The sequence below is a fragment of the Tursiops truncatus genome, chromosome X, assembly GCF_011762595.2.
Source record: "Tursiops truncatus isolate mTurTru1 chromosome X, mTurTru1.mat.Y, whole genome shotgun sequence".
NCBI classification, from domain to species: domain Eukaryota; kingdom Metazoa; phylum Chordata; class Mammalia; order Artiodactyla; family Delphinidae; genus Tursiops; species Tursiops truncatus.
In genome coordinates, this window is record NC_047055.1 from 59,219,706 (window position 1) to 59,237,789 (window position 18,084).

An 18,084-nucleotide genomic window follows, 5' to 3' on the forward strand; every position below is an offset into this window, starting at 1 on the left:
TGCAAGAGTGTTCCCTTTTCTCCACACCCTCTCCAGCATTTATTGCTTCTAGATTTTTTGATGATGGCCATTCCGACTGGTGTGAGATGATATCTCATTTTAGTTTTGATTTGCATTTCTCTAATGATTAATGATGTTGAGCATTCTTTCATGTGTTTGTTAGCAATCTGTATATCTTTTTTGGAGAAATGTCTATTTAGGTCTTCTGCCCATTTTTGGATTGGGTTGTTTGTTTTTTGGTTATTGAGCTGAATGAGCTGCTTGTAAATTTTGGAGATTAATCCTTTGTCAGTTGCTTCATTTGCAAATATTTTCTCCCATTCTGAGGATTGTCTTTTGGTCTTGTTTATGGTTTCCTTTGCTGTGCAAAAGCTTTTAAGTTTCATTAGGTCCCATTTGTTTATTTTTGTTTTTATTTCCATTTCTCTAGGAGGTGGGTCAAAAAGAAAAAAAAAGTAAAAAGTAAAAAACAAAGAAAAATACGGACGTACGGATCCCTAGGACAAATGGTGAAAGCAATGCTATATAGACAAAATCTCACACAGTAGCATACACATACACACTCACAAGAAGAGGAAAACGGGAAAAAATAATCTATCTTGCTCTCAAAGTCCACCTCCTCAATTTGGGATGATTCCTTGTCTATTCAGGTATTCCACAGATGCAGGCTACATCAGGTTGATTGTGAAGATTTAATCCGGTGCTTCTGAGGCTGCTGGGAGAGATTTCCCTTCCTCTTGTTTGTTCGCACAGCTCTTGCGGTTCACCTTTGGATTTGGCCCCACCTCTGCGTTTAGGTCGCCTGAGGGCATCTGTTCTTTGCTCAGACAGGACGGGGTTAAAGGAGCCGCGATTCAGGGGCTCCGTCTCACTCAGGCCTGGGGGAGCGAGGGGTACGGATGCAGGACGATCCTGCGGCGGCAGAGGCCAGCGTGACGTTGCACCAGCCTGTGGCGTCCCGTGCGTTCTCCCGGGGAAGTTGTCCCTGGATCTCGGGACCCTGGCAGTGGCAGGCTGCACGGGCTCCCGGGAGGGGCGGTGGGGATAGTGACCTGTGCTCACACACAGGCTTCTTGGTGGCGGCAGCAGCAGCCTTAGCGTCTCATGCCCGTCTCTGGGGTCCGCGCTGGTAGCTGCGGCTCGCGCCCGTCTCTGGAGTTCCTTTAAGCAGCGTTCTTAATCACCTCTCCTCACGCACCAGGAAACAAAGAGGCAAGAAAAAGTCTCTTGTCTCTTCGGCAGCTCCAGATTTTTCCTGGGCTCCTTCCCAGCTAGCCATGGTGCACTAACCCCTTCAGGCTGTGTTCACACCGCCAACCCCAGTCCTCTCCCTGGGATCTAAGCTCGGAAGCCCGAGCCTCAGCTCCCAGACCCCGCCCGTCCCAGCGGGTGAGCAGACAAGCCTCTCGGGCTGGTGAGTGCCGGTCGGCACCGATTCTCTGTGCTGGAATCTCTCTGCTTTGCCCTCCGCACCCCTGTTGCTGTGCTCTCCTCCATGGTTCCGAAACTTCCCCCCTCTGCCACCCGCAGTCTCCATCCGTGAAGGGGCTTCTGGTGTCTGGAAACCTTTCCTCCTTCACAGCTCCCTCTCACTGGTGCAGGTCCCTTCCCTATTCTTTTGTCTCTGTTTTTTCTTTTGCCCTACCCAGGTACGTTGGGGAGTTTCTTGCCTTTTGGGAGGTCTGAGGTCTTATGCCAGCATTCAGTGTGTGTTCTATAGGAGCAGTTCCACGTGTAGATGTATTTCTGATGTATCTGTGGGGAGGAAGGTGATCTCCGCATCCTACTCTTCCGCCATCTTCTCCTGTCTCCAATTATTGGTTTTAAATGTCTTGTTTTGTCTAAATATGTCAGGACCCTGACATAGGCCTACTTGGGATTCTAGATGTCTCTGATACGGGTTCTGAATGTTACTTGGGAAATTAAAATAATCCTCTGCCCCCTAGTATCCACGGGGTCCCCTTTCATAAATGTGTGAGCTCCTTGAACATTCATAATTCTAACAAAGTGTGAGGTTCTAAATAGAAAATAAAAAGTCTTTGGTGAGGCTAGACTTAAACTCAAAGCAAATTCTCCTCCAGGGAGCTATCCAGGGTACTACACTAAGTTTACCTGAAGTTGTCCTGATCCCCTGGACAAGAACCCTCTGCCCATATCAATGTCTATGTATCTTCCTAATTTCAACTTGCTTATCTCTGACTTGTTGACCATAAGTAACCTAGAAGCTTTGTCACCTGTCCCGGTCTGTGCCCAATCTGAATCTGAATATATATACATATATATCTTTTTCTTCTGTAGCCACCCCCAAATTTGCCTATTTTCCCAGTTGAACTCCTAATATAGGGCATCACAAAAAAGGCACTTTTATTACCTTCAACTGTATATACTAATAATAATTTGTTAGCTTGCCAACTGTTTTTATATAATGAGGTCTTAAAGGGCTTCAGTGGAGTTTGTACCTTTTATAAGATTTCCTTTGTAGATTTTTTTTTGCAGTTTAAATTCGCATTTACTGTCCAATACCTATAATTTTTTATATGAGTTTAAAAATCTGAAATTTGAATGAATCATATAGGCTTTTTGAACAAAATTACTCTCTAAAATATCTCTTACTTTGGCTTATTCTAACTTAAAACAGTGGTTCTCAAAGTTTGACTCTAAGACCAGCAGCATCAGTATTACCTGGGAACTTGGTAGGAATGCAAACAGTCAGTCCCCAATCCAGATTTAATGAATCAGAAATACTGGGGCTCAGCAACCTGTGTTTTGACAGAGCCCTGCAGGTGATTCTGATGTGCACGAATCTTACCAACGACTTAGAGTACAATGTTAATAAGACCATGACCATAAGTCTGAAATTATCTGGTTCAGTTTAATACAATTCCTATTTAGAAACTTTAAATACCAGGGGAACCTAGTGAACATGTATGGATGGGCCCAGGGAAATCTTTTATCATTACCTCAGTCATGGGAACTCTAATCACATGTTTTATTGTAGGTGACAAGAGTCTTGAAAATTATATGCAAAAGACAGTCTGACACTAGGTAAATTGGTGGATGCACAAATTTACATTTTTTATTGCTTTACAGATTTATGAGTTATGTTTGAAGGCTTAGCAGGGTAACATGATTACTCTCATATCCTTAATCAAAGAATGGTCCACTTTTATCTCAGAAAGAACTCTCCTCAAAAAAATTCTAAGATTTGCAAGGGACCCAATTGAAAAATTGTGAGCTAGGGAAGAAACATTATATAACCAGTCAAATTAATTGGCTCTACCTTGGTTAATAATGCTGTGAAGGATGTGGGCAGCCAGATTACCTTCAAATCTGGTGCTATTGCTTGGGCTTATAAAAATGTATCTGTTTTGTCAACTATGGCTGGTTATTACATTTATGTATGTCATCCTCGGAATTCATTTCCTGTTTAGTAGATCCATCATTCTAACATTTTGGCAAACCCACTATTAAGATCAGCTGTTTTTTTTTTCCAGAAAATGTCATTATAACCAAATATGTTGGCTGGATTTAAAGGTATTTAGAAATAAAAAGAAAATAAAATTTTACTTTTTGATATTTTGCTTGTACATAATACAGAAGAACTCCTTTGTAACCTGTGCCATTGTTAAAATGAAATGAGTTGGAGTTCTAGCTAAATGGTAAAATGTAAGTATCTTTCATAAAAATCTTAGGAGTTAGACTACAAACAATGGTTAATACTCTTCCCCCTCTCTAGTATTATTAAGTGATTTTACTCTCTGTGTACTATAAACTTTACTGTCCAAAGAGGAATAACTACTAAACTGTGGTCATATCTATCATCTATTTACTGTTTAATCTCATTCATCTCAACAAAAATGCAATAATGAAACATATTTCACAAGTATGTGTGACTTGCTCCCCCTTTTGAAGTTGATTTGTAGAGGGACCGAAGTTACTTAGTATTTTTAGAGAACAAAAGTTATCTGACAATCCTAAGGAATGATTTAAATATAAGTATTTGCTAAAACAAACGTTTCCTGTTTCTCTACATAGATCCCGTTTTTATATTTTTCAATCAGAATATCTCCAAAATAAAATATTTGAATATCTTTCTAATAGTGCTTTTATGCTCTGTGTTGGCTCATCACTTTCCAGCTATGGATTATAAACTTCGGGGAACTAAGCAGAGATTACTGAGAGATTGTGTGGCTCTTTCTATAATTATACACTAAATATGCATTACTTTGTATATGTCACAGTTTTGGAATCAGAACCACAATGTAGGATCTGTGGGTGTTATGTGATCTTCTGATCAACGGTCCTTGGTTCATATTTCACACCCCCTTAGTGGAGCCAAGATGGGTTGTGTTTTATCTCCATATGGGTCAGTTAACTTTTTTCAGCTAAATTGCATGATCACCCACTTTCACACCTGACCCTGATCATCCAGTGTGTGCCATTTGTCACAGGCCAAAGAAGTCAGTGTGGAGGTTTGTGTACCCTTTCCCTAGTCCTGGAAATACTCAGAAAACATGCTCTAATGATGGTAGAGTCCATCTTATCTTTTTTTTTTTTTTAGTTTTTGTAGCTGAGCATTATTTTCTTAATTTTTAAATGTATTTTATATTGGAGTATAGTTATTTTGAACAATATATTATTTAGAAACTAGTTATAGTACATCCCAGTTACAGAACCACCAAAATATTGCCAAATATTTTGTAAACTTTTAATGCTATGCTACAATAATTGGAAATCCAGAGATACATAGGCATATAGAAATTTTGAGGCAAAAATGTCCTGAAGACTGAAGGGAAAGCAACAAACTCTGCTGTGTGTACTTTGTAGAAGATCTAGAATTTCCACTCTTCATGTACTTTGTAGAAGATTTAGAAGTTCCAGTCTTCCTTAGTATATGCCTTTGTGATTAAGTAAAGTCATCATATTTTTCACCAACAATTCAAGGGTCTTCTCGGCTAGTAGAAATTAGATCTAATAGTCCCTGGTTACTAATAACTTAAAATCAGACAATACATCTTTTATACAGGGAGTCAACACAGAACAAATAGGCATTAAACTTTGCAGAGTTAAGTACTGTCATACATTTTTATATCAGATCACAGCTTTAATACAGTGTCTGGCTAAAGTAGAGACGTGTTGTTTGTCCATCCAACATATTTATTGAGCACCAGCCATATGCTGTGAATGCAGAGCTCAATATGTTAATACAGTAACATAAAACAGCTCAAAGTTCTCTGGTAAAGAAAGATAAAGAAGTGCTAAAATTAGTATATGGAAAAGATATTATGGAAGTACAGAGGAATGGGTGACTAATTTATCCCTGGGATGAGTGGAAGGATGGAATGAAGAGGGGAAGTTAAGCTCAGAGAGGTTTCACAGAGCACCAGAGTGGGGTAGAAGGTTTGACACCAGGTAGACCTGGTTTTAATTCTAGATTTTTCATTTAATATCTGTGAGGTCTTGGGGAAATCACTGAACCTTAGGCTCAGGTTCCTCGTCTGTAAAATATAGATAATATAAATTTTCACAAGTTGTTATGCGGGCTAAATGAATTCATGAAGAGCATATGTCTGGAGCATAGTCAGCTCTCAGTAAGTAGTAGTTAATGTTGACTGCTATTAAGAGAAAGTTGTCTAGGAATACTAAGATAGGGAGGAGACAATAACATATGCATAAATTTGACTGGAATATGAACTGGTAGATGAAGCTAGGAAGATAGTCAGAGACCAGATGGGGAAAACATTTAAACATTTGCATTTAGAGCTAAGGAGTTTGGATATTTTACTGGAGATGATAGAAGAAACATTGGAGAATTTTGATCAATGGGCTGCCAAGTGAGGAGGATGGATTGGGGACAGTATAAATTTAGAGTCAGAGAGATCAGTTAAGAGGAATCATTGTTATCATTGGTTCAAGTAAATATTTTACAAGGTGGACTGAGTCAATGGCAGTGGGATAGAGCAGACATTGAAAAAATATTTGAGATAGAAGAAAAAAGACTTGTTAACTGATGGAAGATTTGAAAAATGGGAGTCTATTAAAATCATTGAGTTGAGGAAGGGATTTTCATTAATTTTTTAATAAGAGAGACATATATATGTTTATATGTTAAGGGGAATGTTGAATGAATGAACATATATGAAGGTTAAATTGTATATAGAAGCAGAGTAATACATTCATAGTGAGGAAGCTCCTTAATATAGTTGATGTGGTGTATTTATCAAATGCATAAAACAAGAGCAAAGGACAAATTCATTCATTCAGAAAATATTTACTAAGCCTCATTATGTTCCAATTATTGTGCTAGGTGCTGGAGGGAATAAATACATAAATAAATAATATACCACATGTTGATTGGTGTTATGAAGAAAAAGCAGGGTGAGGTTAGATAGTTATGGGATGGTGTTTTAAAATGGATGGTCATAGAAAGACTCTGAGGTGACATTTGAGCAAAAAACTAGTGGATGGTGGAGGTCATTAATTATTCTGAAGAAGACTAGGTGAGGAGCTGGTTGGTTAGGGTCGAATCAAGAATTCAGTTTGAATGGGTTGTTTGAGATCCCTACCAGGTATCCAAACAGAATAGGCAGTTGCATGTACAAGTCTTGATTTCAAGAAAGAGTTTATGGTTGGAGGTAAAATTTGAGAGTCCTCAGCATACAGATGGGATTTAAAGCCATGGAACAGGATGGGATATGGAAATGCCTAGAATGTTGGGGAAGGTAGAGGTCAAGGACTAAGCCCTGAAGTTCCAACTTTTAGAGATTAGGAAGGCGAAGGATGATCTGGCAAAGGACACTGAGAAGAAATGGCCAATGATGGAGGAGGAAAATGAACAATGTTTTGTTCTGGGGGCCAAGTGAAGAAAATGTTTAAAGAGTCATGAACTGCATCAAATGCTAATGAGTGGTCCAGCAAGTTGAAGTCAGTAACAGCATGTTTTTTGTTGTTGGGAAATGTCCAGTAAAGGGAGGAAAATAGATGTTGTGAAAGGGGCGGGTGGGGGATTGCAGAACAAAGCCTTTGAGTAGGCAAGAAAAGATGATATCCAAATCTCAGAAGCATTGGCCTAAGACCGTTGTCAGTTCAGCCAAAGGGGAGTTTATGTGCGTGTGCGCACACACTCACATATTTTCACTGTTTATAGCCCCATGCCCCCACTACTTTCAAAACTTTCATTTTCACAGAATCATATTCATAAAGCTCACTTTCTCCCTGGAATTTTAAGCAGAGTAGGTGGGAGTGACCTACTAGTGATCTTTGTTTGCGATTCAGGGACAATCTCTGTGGTCCGCTTTACTTTGCTAACGCTGGACACTAGATGGTGAAATAAATAGAGGGCACAGTTCAACGTTTTCCGCGAGCACAGCACCACAGCCCTAGGTGTAGTAGGTGGGAGGGGGTGCTTTATGTCTACCATTAGAAACCTCTCCAAGATACTGAGCTGGCTTAGTCGCTGTTACAGTTGCTTTTTAAGTTCTTTTAAGTGTCAAATATGGAATAACTTTTTAACTTTAAGTTCTGAAGTATTTCCATGAGCAGGATCTTGATCATCTCCCGTGTATGAGGCTGTCCTTTATCTCAGTTAAATTGCTAGCGCCTAGTACAGCGTGTGGCTTAGAGTAGCAAAGCAGTAAATGTTTGATTTGGAGAAGAGAGAAAAATGATAATTACTGTCACTATAGGTCCAATATACTCAGAGCGGGGTGGAGGTGAGGTTAGCTTCATACATTCTGCCTTTACTGCCACAAGTAGAGTCCAATAAGTGGTGGTGTATGTGAATACTGGAAACATTGTGTGTCATCAATAATATGAAGACAACCAGCGTAAACACCAACACCGTGAGCGGAACAAGCGGGGGGCCGGGAGTTAGGGAGCGCAGGTGTATTGATTTATTTTAAAAGGATTTTATTCCTGTCACCAGCTTCTAGGAGGATAATGTAAAATGGATTAAAACCCCCGCCCTAGTATTTGTCACTAAGTACCAAAACGGGCGTGGTTGGGTGTATAGGGCGCCTGCTTTTGCGAGCCCGGCAAGCAGATATTCCTGGAGTCCTCCCCTGACACTGACCCCTCCGACGCTCAGGAGGGTCCCCGGTTCCCCCAACCTTTTTGGGAATCCTCCCGCCGGCAAGACTGCTCGGTAGACTTGAGAGGGCCTGCTGAGCATGTGTGAACAGCGCCGCGCATGCTCCGTGGAGAGGGCAGGTTTACCGAGGAGCTAGCAGAGGATTTTACTACTCCTCTCCCGCCTCCCCCGCCCAGCACGCCCCCCTCCCCTCTTTCCCACCCCCCACCACGCCGTCTCCCACACCCACCCACCCCCTCTTTCCCACCCCCCCCTTCACCCCAGGCTGGGGAATCTCCATTGACGTTCGGGTGACGCTGCTGTGCCGCCGCGGTGGGGGGTTCCAGGCGCCGCACAGGTAAAGCCGCCGCTGCCGCCATATTGATAGAACTGGGAGCTGGGAGGGGGCCCGAGGAAGCGGGGTGGCCGCGGGGGGAGTCACCGCTGAGCGACTGTCGCGGAGGCTGCAGCGGCGGCAGTGGTGAGCACGAGCCAAGCGGCAGCTCTTGGAGAGGCAGCACAGAGTTGTCTTCTCTATGGGGAGCAGCAGCCTGCGGCGGCGGCGACCCCTCGCTCCGAGTCTCTGAGGGACCCCACGGCGAGGGCAGCTGTCGCAGAAGGCAAGGCTGGGGATCCCGGCGGCGGCAGCGGCGGCGGCAGTGGCAGGCAAGCTCCAAAGACGGGATGCGCGGCCGCGCGGGCGGTTGGCAGCTCCTGTTCGAGTGCTCCTGAAGGGGCGATGCTACCGTTCGCTCCTCAAGACGAGCTCTGGGACCGAGAAATGGAGCTGTTCGGCGGCAGCGCAAGCAGCTGCGAGGTTAGTGCGGTGGCCAAGAGGGGCTGGAGCTGCCACCCTCCTTCTCTCAGGACCATTGCCGGGGGCCCGAGAGAGAAGGGGCGTGGGGCTGGGAAGCGAAGTGCCCAGGCCAGCCTCCTTGAGGCTGCGGGGCGGCGGAGCACGCTCTGCCCAAACCGAGCTTTCGCCTGGGAGCCGGCGGGGACTGGGCGGCGGGCTCTCGAGTTGGGAGTGAGTGCAGCCCGGGCCCGGGCTCGGCCTCGGGCGGAGTGACTGCCTCGCGGGCCACGCCAGAGTTGTGACTAAGTTTCTTCACTTTGCGACCTGAAGTGGAACTGGGGGAGGCGCCAGGTGCCGCGCCTGGCTCCGCGTGTCCCTCTTTCTACGCTGCGCCAAGTTTGCTAGTTGGGAACATTTTGGGGGACAGCTGCTGACTGCAGCTCTCTGTTGAACCCCGGGCGCCTTAGGAACCCAGCGCAACAGAAACACAGCAGAGTGACAAACTCTGGGGAGATATGCACATAGGGATGAGTGCTCCTTACTTTTCTCATTTCTTTGTGGCTTATTGTGGTTCTTTGTAACAACCTAAGTGGAGATTAACTGGAGGCGAGGTTTCTTTATCTACATTCAGGTGATGTTCTGCAGCCTCCTTTGCGGTCCCCTGAATTCTACTGCCCTCTTCCTCCCGCCCCTTCTCCCTTGCCCAACTGTTGTCCCCGCCCCGTTGGTCAGTAAAAGAACACGCAAAGTAAACCCCAGCCCTTATGAGACCGATCTTTGGTAAGACAGCGAGGTTCAACCGAAGTATTTTGGTTCGCCTCTTTTCCGTTCTTCTTACTTTGAAACTGTTCTGGTTGGGCTTTGGTCAGCTGTACAGTGAGAACTTAGATGTGCACAGGTACTTTGTTTTTATTACTGCTGCTTTGTTGTTTGTTGTTCTTGTTATTAAAGCAAGAGACATTTAAACACAAAAACGAGACTTTGTGGATAGAAAGTCAGATATTTTTCTGATAACCTAATCATTGACAGCCTAGTAGTACAGTAGAGACCATCACAATCACAGACCTAAAAATACTGAATGCCAAATTGATTCACAGTAGGATATTTTGAGGTAGGACTTGCAAGCCTCCACATCTCTAGGTGCAAATTTGTCTTGAAGTACTTGCTTCATCCTTAAAAATACACGTTGGACTGCTGTCTAACTTGTTCTTTTTTCTTTTCAAATTTCCAAGTGAACTGGGGTTAAAGTTACATGCCAGAATAACATTTAACAAGAAATGTAGTGGAAACATGGAAGGAGTCTAAAGTTGAACCCTCTCTACTTATAGGAAATATTTTACTAGTACAATAAGGAATTCCTAAGTACATTTTAATATTCTACATCTCTTAAGAATGGGATAAATGAAGAGGGGTTTATTTCTTCTTGGAATGTTTCATAGTTGCAAGAATTTTCTAGAAGACTATTCAAGGGGAGAGGAATTTTGTTTTATTTATGTATGTAATCTATTGACTTGTAGTTCCAGGCATCTGGTTTATAAAAACAGTTAAATGCTTGGATATAAGGTTGGGATGGGGGGGGGGGGAGCTTTCGCATGCCTACTCATTATTTTTGTTAACTTTGAATGTAGAAATGTTTTAAATTGTAATTACTGCATATGGTTTTTTTTATTGTTTGCAGTATGTTTTAGGTATTATAGAGATTTAACAATGGGTCTCTCTACCTCAGCAATTTGGAAAAATACTGGAGTGGAAATTGTTAATCCCTATGAAGTAAAACGAAAGGTGAAGGTAATGTGGTAAAGATAGTATTTCTGCCTTCTTTGTCTAAAACAGTTATGATTGGTTAGATTTAACCCTGCAAGTGACTTAATTAAAAATATTCTTGGTGAAAACTAAATGCTACATCTGAATCTGCTTAGACCTGCTTAGTACTTAGAAGAGGGTTTTGTTGTTGTTGTTGTTGTTGTTGTTGTTGTTGTTATTGATGTTTGTTTATAATGGTATTCTTTTGATAAGAAGGAAACAATTTTACTTCCCAGAATTTATATTTATTTTAATTACATGTTTGTTGATGTTGGCTTTAGAAATGTTAACCTTGAGCATGAGCTTTGCAGCCCTCAATCGTGATAGTTTTTAGGACTAAGGGTGCTTTCATTGTAGAATATATTTTTTGAAAATGTGTTGGAGTCCTTAAAGAAAATGTAAGTAAGAATCTGTTAACTTTAATGTCAAAGGAAACTTTAATATCTATTTCTGTGTGTGTTAAATCTTGGTAAAATTAAAGATTATATACACTATTATATATTGTGGAGTGTTTTTCAACATCTTTTACCTGTCTTGTTTCATGGGCAGCTGTTAACCTTTGAATTATCATTCAGAAGTGTGAGAGTTGGTTGTTTAGACTCAACATATTTTTTCACAGGAAAAAAATTATTAAGGATAGTTACATTTTTAGACCAGTGCACAATAGTGAGGTATAGTGATGAAGAGTCTAATCATTGTTTGTAAAATTGTCCTATGGGAAAATGTGTCAGAGGTTTCAAACAAGAATTAGGTCAGCTCCAGTGAGAGGTGGAGAATGGGCCTGAAAAATGGAAATATGGGCTCTATTGACTCCTGAGAAGAGGGTTCTTGGGAGAGGGGAAATAGGATAAGCAAGAAGCTTTGGTTGTGAGAACTCTTACAGGGACTGTCTCAATTAGGTCTACTGGGAATAAGGACTTCAAAGGGTATCAACCCTCAGGCAGCCATATTTTACCTGTTGCCTGGATTCTGTCAGGATCAGGGAAGAGGTATAATGATGAAGAGCCTAATCACTGTTTGTAAAATTGTCCTGTGGGAAAATGTTTCAGAGGTTTCAAGCAAGAATTAGGAGGTGTGATAGGTATTGGTCATTCCTGGACAAGGGTCATTAAGAATAGCCTGTTTTAGTAAAGTGGACTTTTCATGAGGTAGTGCCATGTACATGGTTTGTGCGTTTTGTGTTTTGGTGAGGGAGTGCTTGGTTCCTGATGGAGTTTACTATAGAGTTTTCAAATTGTATATTATGTCATATCATCATATTATATTAAATTTTAATTGATACTTATTTCTTTAGCAATACTGCTTTTGTTTAAGAAGTTAGCTTTGAAAATAATACAGTTCACTGCTAAAAACAGTTTGGAGCTAAAGCCACAGACTCTAAAAATTTAACTAGGATGTCAAATATATGTCAGATTGGGAAAAACTGCTAGTTTTAATTAACTTCATGAGACCCTGTAGTAATAGGGGAAAGAATATGGGCTTTGGAGGCCAGTTTAATCTGGGTTCCAATCTCACCTCCAACGTATACTAGCTATGTGGCCCAATGCAAGTTACCTAACCTCTCTGAGCCTCAATTTCTTCATCTGTAAATGGGAGAAGAACCATCTTCAAGAGTTGTTATGTAAAAACTGAATACTGTACTGTGTTTAATTCACTTGGCAAGGTGCTTTGCACATAGTAGGCCTCCAGTTCCTTCTCTTTCCCCACAGTCATCATCATGCCCCTTGCTCTGCCCCTAAACTCTGAATTACTGTCAACTATGTTAAAATCTTAGGATTTAGATAGCCATGGTCATAGCTCCAGCTTTCCCTTTTATGAGCAGTTTTTCTTAAGACCTCCTTCGTAGATCTGATTATTTCATTTAAGTATGGTGATCACATTTGTAATCACAGGATGATTAAGGATGAAATATGAAGTCATATTTAGGACTACTTTGGGGGATAAAGAGAGAAAAATAATTTAATTTGTTATAACTGGCCAGTGAGGTGTTTCACTGACATTTATTTTTTCCTATTCTAAACTTTTGTCATGGTAGGAATTGGTTCAATTCATGAAGTGTTTATTTGGTACAAGGCAGTGCAGTACATAGCATTGTAATGTGAAGTGTCTAAAGATATAACATCCTGAATCCCATCCCAGCCCCATGGGTTTACATTCACGTGGGCTAGATAGACATACACAGAAACTGCTATTATACGGATCACAAGACCATCAACAATGGGGTGGTTGTGGTGGTGGTTTAGGGATGGATCTAGTAAGGCCTTGTGAAACAGGTGGAATTCGAGCAGGGCGTTGGAGAATGGATTATATTTTCACAGACAGATTAAAGGAACATATTTCTGGTGGATGGGGACAATATAAACAAAGGCATGGAGGTGTTCTTGGAGGAAGGAGGAATCTGATATTGCTAGGATATGTCTGTGATGTGAGAATGGGGATATAGTGTGAGATGAGGTATTCATCTAAAGGTAGGCAAGGCCCAGATTGTATGGGGCTTTTAAAGCTAGTTTAAGGGTTTTCAGTGTTGTTCTGTAAATGGGAGCTACTGAAGATTTTTGAGTTCATGAATGACATGACCAGACCTATGCTGGCGATAATGGATGGCAGTGTATAGGATAGATTGGAGTTGGGGAGAGACTGAGGGTAGGGAATATTAATCAGTGGAAGTAGTAATGAGATTTTTAAACTAGGACAGAAGGGGTAAAAGGTGAAGACTGATGGGAGATACCTTGCAGACTTAAAATAGTTTGGCAACTGATTAGATGTTGGGGAGTAAGAGAAATTAGGAGTGTTGTGGTAGGACTTAATTCAATATAACAGATATTTAATGCTTGTCTGCCAATAAAAGGGTCTATTTTAGCCACTGGACAAATATAAATAGATATTTGCAGCATAGGGAGATAGAAAGCTAAAATGACCCCCCCACCACCATAGTGTCTTGAACAAGAGCAAGCCACTCTGAAGATTTCTGGTTATGCTTGGCATGTTTAAAATCTTTACTACTAATGGTGAATGCACTTACTACTAGCTAAAAAGTTTTTCAGTGCTTTTAAAATGGTGCTCAGGCCTGTAATTTTTGCTTTATCAATATTCATCTTAAATAGCAGCCCCCAGTGCAGAGGGCTGTGCTGAAAATAGTGACTGGTGCTTCTTTCTAGAATGTGGAAAAGAGAACAGGGACATCTGTATTTCTTATATACTTTCACCAGGTTTATTTGGACTGGAAAGTGGGGAGTGGCCAACAGGGCCCTGACCCTTCACCACCACTGGTGCCTTCCCAGTTTCTCCAAGACTATCTTCCTTTGAACCAGCCTGGTCTGGAAATATTCAGGTCAGTTCCTTCAGGGCAGGACCTCTATATTTCCCTACCTTGATTATTTCATCAAGAGGTAATCATTACCTCACCATTCCAAAATAAGGCCTGACTTGGTGCCGTTGCTTTCTCAGGCCATATTGTTGTTTCAGTACCACCCCTCTCAGTCTCTCTCATGTATAATTTTGAGAGGGAAGTATAAGATTTTTTCCCTTCTTGTTATTTCTCTCTTGGTGGATGCTGTCATTATCTTTAGCAGCAGTTCTCAGGATCTGGTAAGTACTTCGAATCTTGAAGTCTTACATTTTAGTACTTTGTCAGAATTTGCAGTATAATATTTACACATTTATGGTATTTCTAAAGATTATTTACTGTTCTTGATGATAGTAGTTTTTTTTTCTTTGTCTATATTGTTTTATTTTGTTTGTTTTTAGGTGGGAAGGGAGTTGAATGGGAGAGAGATTTAGAGCTAAGCTTAAACTGGCTTTTGTAGATAATAGAGATGTTTTCTGAATTGCCCTGGAGGCATTCTATGTAACTGATTTTGCTGCTGGATTTTAACTTATATCTGTACATTTGAAGTAGGTCCTGCTGTGTGTGTGTGTGTGTGTGTGTGTGTGTGTGTGTGTGTGTGTGAGAGAGAGAGAGAGAGAGAGAGAGAGAGGGAGAGAGAGAGAGAGATTGAGAGGGAGAGTGTGTTTTGCTTATTCCTTGCTTCATTTCATCAAGTATTTGAGATGGTTTATAGGAAATAAAATCCAATAAAAATCATTTTGATATTCAGGATACAGGAAAACATAAAGTAGAAGGTATATGGAAAGGATGGAGGATGGAGTTGGAGGGCGAACTAGAACACAGGTAAGCAGGTTCTAGAGGTTTGCTACACATTTAAAATATAGTTGAATTGCAAATTTGGCCTTGAATTTCCTTGGGCTGGTAGTTCTCAGTTCTGACTATAGATCAGATATACCTGGGAATTAAAAAAAATTTTTTTCCATGCTAGTGCCTAACACAGAGATTCATATTTAACTATCTGGTGGGTGCCTGGGCATCATTTCCCAGATGATTATGATGTACAGCCAAGGATAAAGAACCATAGCTCTAGGCCAAAGTAAAAAGAGAAATAGTCATATAGTTCTCATTATTCAACAGGAAAAAAGCATATCAGTTCCTAAGCTAGCAATTAGCTCTAAAATAAATTTTCTGTGAATTGTAATGATTTTCTGTATGTTTTATTCTGTTGTTGTTCTAAGATATGACTGGGGCAAAGGAAGTATTTGAACTGTCTTGTATGCTCTTGCTGTGTAGTTTTGAGGAATTTGCTTTTCCATAAGAGAAAAAAAATATAGTGTCCCAGCTGATTTTTGATACAGTTTAGCCTTATAATTTGGAAGCTAAATAATCTGCATACCTTATTTCTAGCTAAGTAAGGGGATAGTGACTCCGTTGTGAATAAAATATCCTATCACATCTCTAACAAAAATTTCAAAGGCGGCAAATAATTATTCTTACTATAGGACCTGTCTCTCTCTCCTATAAAGTGGTTGGGGACAGACTTTAAGAGGAAATAGTAATTTTAACACCCAGTGTAAATTTTTTTACCCAAAAAGACATTGGACTCCATTCCATCTTAAATGTATCGCTTAACTTAAGGGAGAAATAAATGACATTTATTGAGCATGTATTATCTTTTCAGTTTTATTCACTCTTCAAAACAGTTTGGTGAGAAAAGGTGTATCTTTTTGATACATCTCATCTTTTAGACAGATGAGAAAGACATATAAATCAGTGGAAGGCACAGCTGGAATTTGAACGTAGATCGTTTTAAATTCATGCTTTTTCCTCTATACATTGTTGTCTCCCTTATAAGGACGATATTGAAGATAAGGAGAAGATACAGACAAGTTGTTGACAACCATATCAGATCAGTAAATCAGAGCTGCTGATTCAATAGCTATTTTTACTCAAAATGAAGGTCAATAAAATCCAACAAGGTTTTATGTAGACATAGACAAGTTTATTCTAAATTTCATATGTAAAAGTACAGGACCTAGAATATCTATAACAATATTGAAAAAGAAGACTAAAGTGCAAGAAATCACTCTATATGGGATGGTAATGCAGTAACAAGTAATTAAGGCAGTGTCTTATTGGAAGAATAGACACATAGATCGGTGGAACAGAATAGGGAACCCAGAAACAGATATACACAAATAGGCTCAACTGATTTCTGAGAAAAGTGCAGAAGCAGAGTAAAGGTCTTCAGTTTCCTCATATATAAAATGGAAATTAATGTGTTTATCTCTGATTATTTTGAGAATTAAATAAAATGTTCTTTATGTATAATATTTGACAAGAATAATAAATTTATTGTTTTCAACTCTTGTCTTAACTCTAAGATTTAGGTGTCCTAGACAAAGTACTTCTTTTAGCCAGATAAATAACTCAACGGACAATTTAGACTTATCTCACATTCCCCAAGGTTATATTTTAATGAAATTTCATGGACCTCATATCTCTAAGAAGTTACTACGGTGAGAAGAATTACTGCTAAAGAATGCTATGTGTGTACACATGTCATATATATATGTGCATTCATCTGTACTACACACAATACGTGTATCCTTTGAAAGTAAAATTTCCAAAGCATATGTTGTAGTTCCTATGAGACTGGCCAGATGGCCAGTGCCTTGGCATGGGGAACATTTTGGAGCTATTTAGAACCATTAAAGTCATTAGCTCTGATTTCAACCACACAGAGTAAACATATTCCTGCCTGAACAGTAACCAGGGAAGCTGCTTTACTGTCACTGGACCAAAGTTTTAAAATGTTCCACAGATACCTTCTAATGTATATATAATATTGATATGCTTAGCTCAACTCATAGTAACCTATCATTTGCACAACTACCAGTCCTTTTAAAAGCATGATGATACTTAGATTGGTTTTAATTGGTTCTAAATATTATTTTGCATGCATTAATTAAGCAAATGATCATTAAATGCCTACCTGTGTAAGTTATTGTGTTAGTTACTAGATAGGATTCATTTGGTTATTGCTCCGGGTTTCTACTGTGATAACTGAAAGCCAATTAACTGTATATCCATCCATTCTTCATAGTCACAAGGAAATGTCTGAAAGGACAGTATATTATGTCACAAAGACCAACACATTTAGGCTGACAGAAAGCTTTTTAAAATTTTAATTTTTCTGGGGTATTAATGTCTTAATTCCATACTCCTGTGAAATTACTCACAGGTTCACTGATAACTCCTTCCAACTCCTTTGCTTTTTAAAAATATTGATAGTTTTAAAAAATATTAATAGATTTCCTCCTATTCAAATCAGCTATCAAGAGTGGAGCCTCAGTATGTATGGCAATTCTATTTGTCTTATTTTTGCTTTATGTACCTCCACTCCTGGCAGTGGATTATGGCAGTTGAGGAAGATTATTATTTGGGGGCATGTGTCCCTTTTGCTTTTATTTAGTACTCTTCTACAGCCATTTTTGCTACATGGGAAAGGAAATATATTTTCTTAATGAATTGTCTTTGAATTTGGGTCTCTTAGTTATTGATATAGAAATAATGAAGAGTCTACATGTTGGTTTTCTGGGTTAGCAAGTTACCCTTCAAGTTGCTAGTGATGGTTGTGTTTGATCTTGTATATTTCACCTCCAAGTTTCTGAGGTGTATGCTAAAATATGGCAGAGAACATAAATGGCTATTGTAGTAGTAGTAGTAAAATTTTGAAATTAGGTTTATCCTCATTGTTTTCATAATGAGATTATTCAGAAGCTGGGTAGCAAGATAAATAATAGCTTGTGTGACCAATTTTAACAGATAATGTAAGCAGTGGCTGGGAAACATGGGCTTGGCTAGATAACATAGGACTGACTTAGGCCCTTTTATTTAAACTTTTGGGCTCTGTGTTGCAGAGAGATTATTAAGAGGGCCATGGCATGACTCTTTTTCTAGAAATAACAACGTCTCTGAAGATACAGAGTGATCCTGAATTAGGGTATTATTTTGAAGACTCATCCCAATTGAATAAATTTAGTAACTTTAGAGTTATTGTTTCTTTTTAATTTGAGAGAAACAGAA

At 40.0% G+C, this 18,084-nt stretch overlaps 1 protein-coding gene across 6 annotated transcripts in view; it reads left to right on the forward strand.

Annotated features, from left to right (window-relative positions):
• The first annotated feature begins 8,138 nt into the window (after nucleotides 1-8,138).
• Nucleotides 8,139-18,084, forward strand: part of RPS6KA6 (ribosomal protein S6 kinase A6) — a 171,535-nt gene continuing 161,589 nt past the window's right edge. For 2 of the 6 annotated variants that reach the window (XR_012329362.1, XR_004524393.2), the window contains exon 1: nucleotides 10,552-10,652. Coding sequence is in view for 4 of the 6 variants with exons in the window: in XM_019932209.3 (XP_019787768.1) it covers nucleotides 10,572-10,652 (81 nt within the window). In the remaining 2 variants the exon portion in view is untranslated. Of the gene's footprint in view, nucleotides 8,886-10,548; nucleotides 10,653-18,084 lie in introns of those variants that run through there. The other 4 variants (XM_033849215.2, XM_019932209.3, XM_019932208.3 and 1 more) reach the window with 4 other exon arrangements.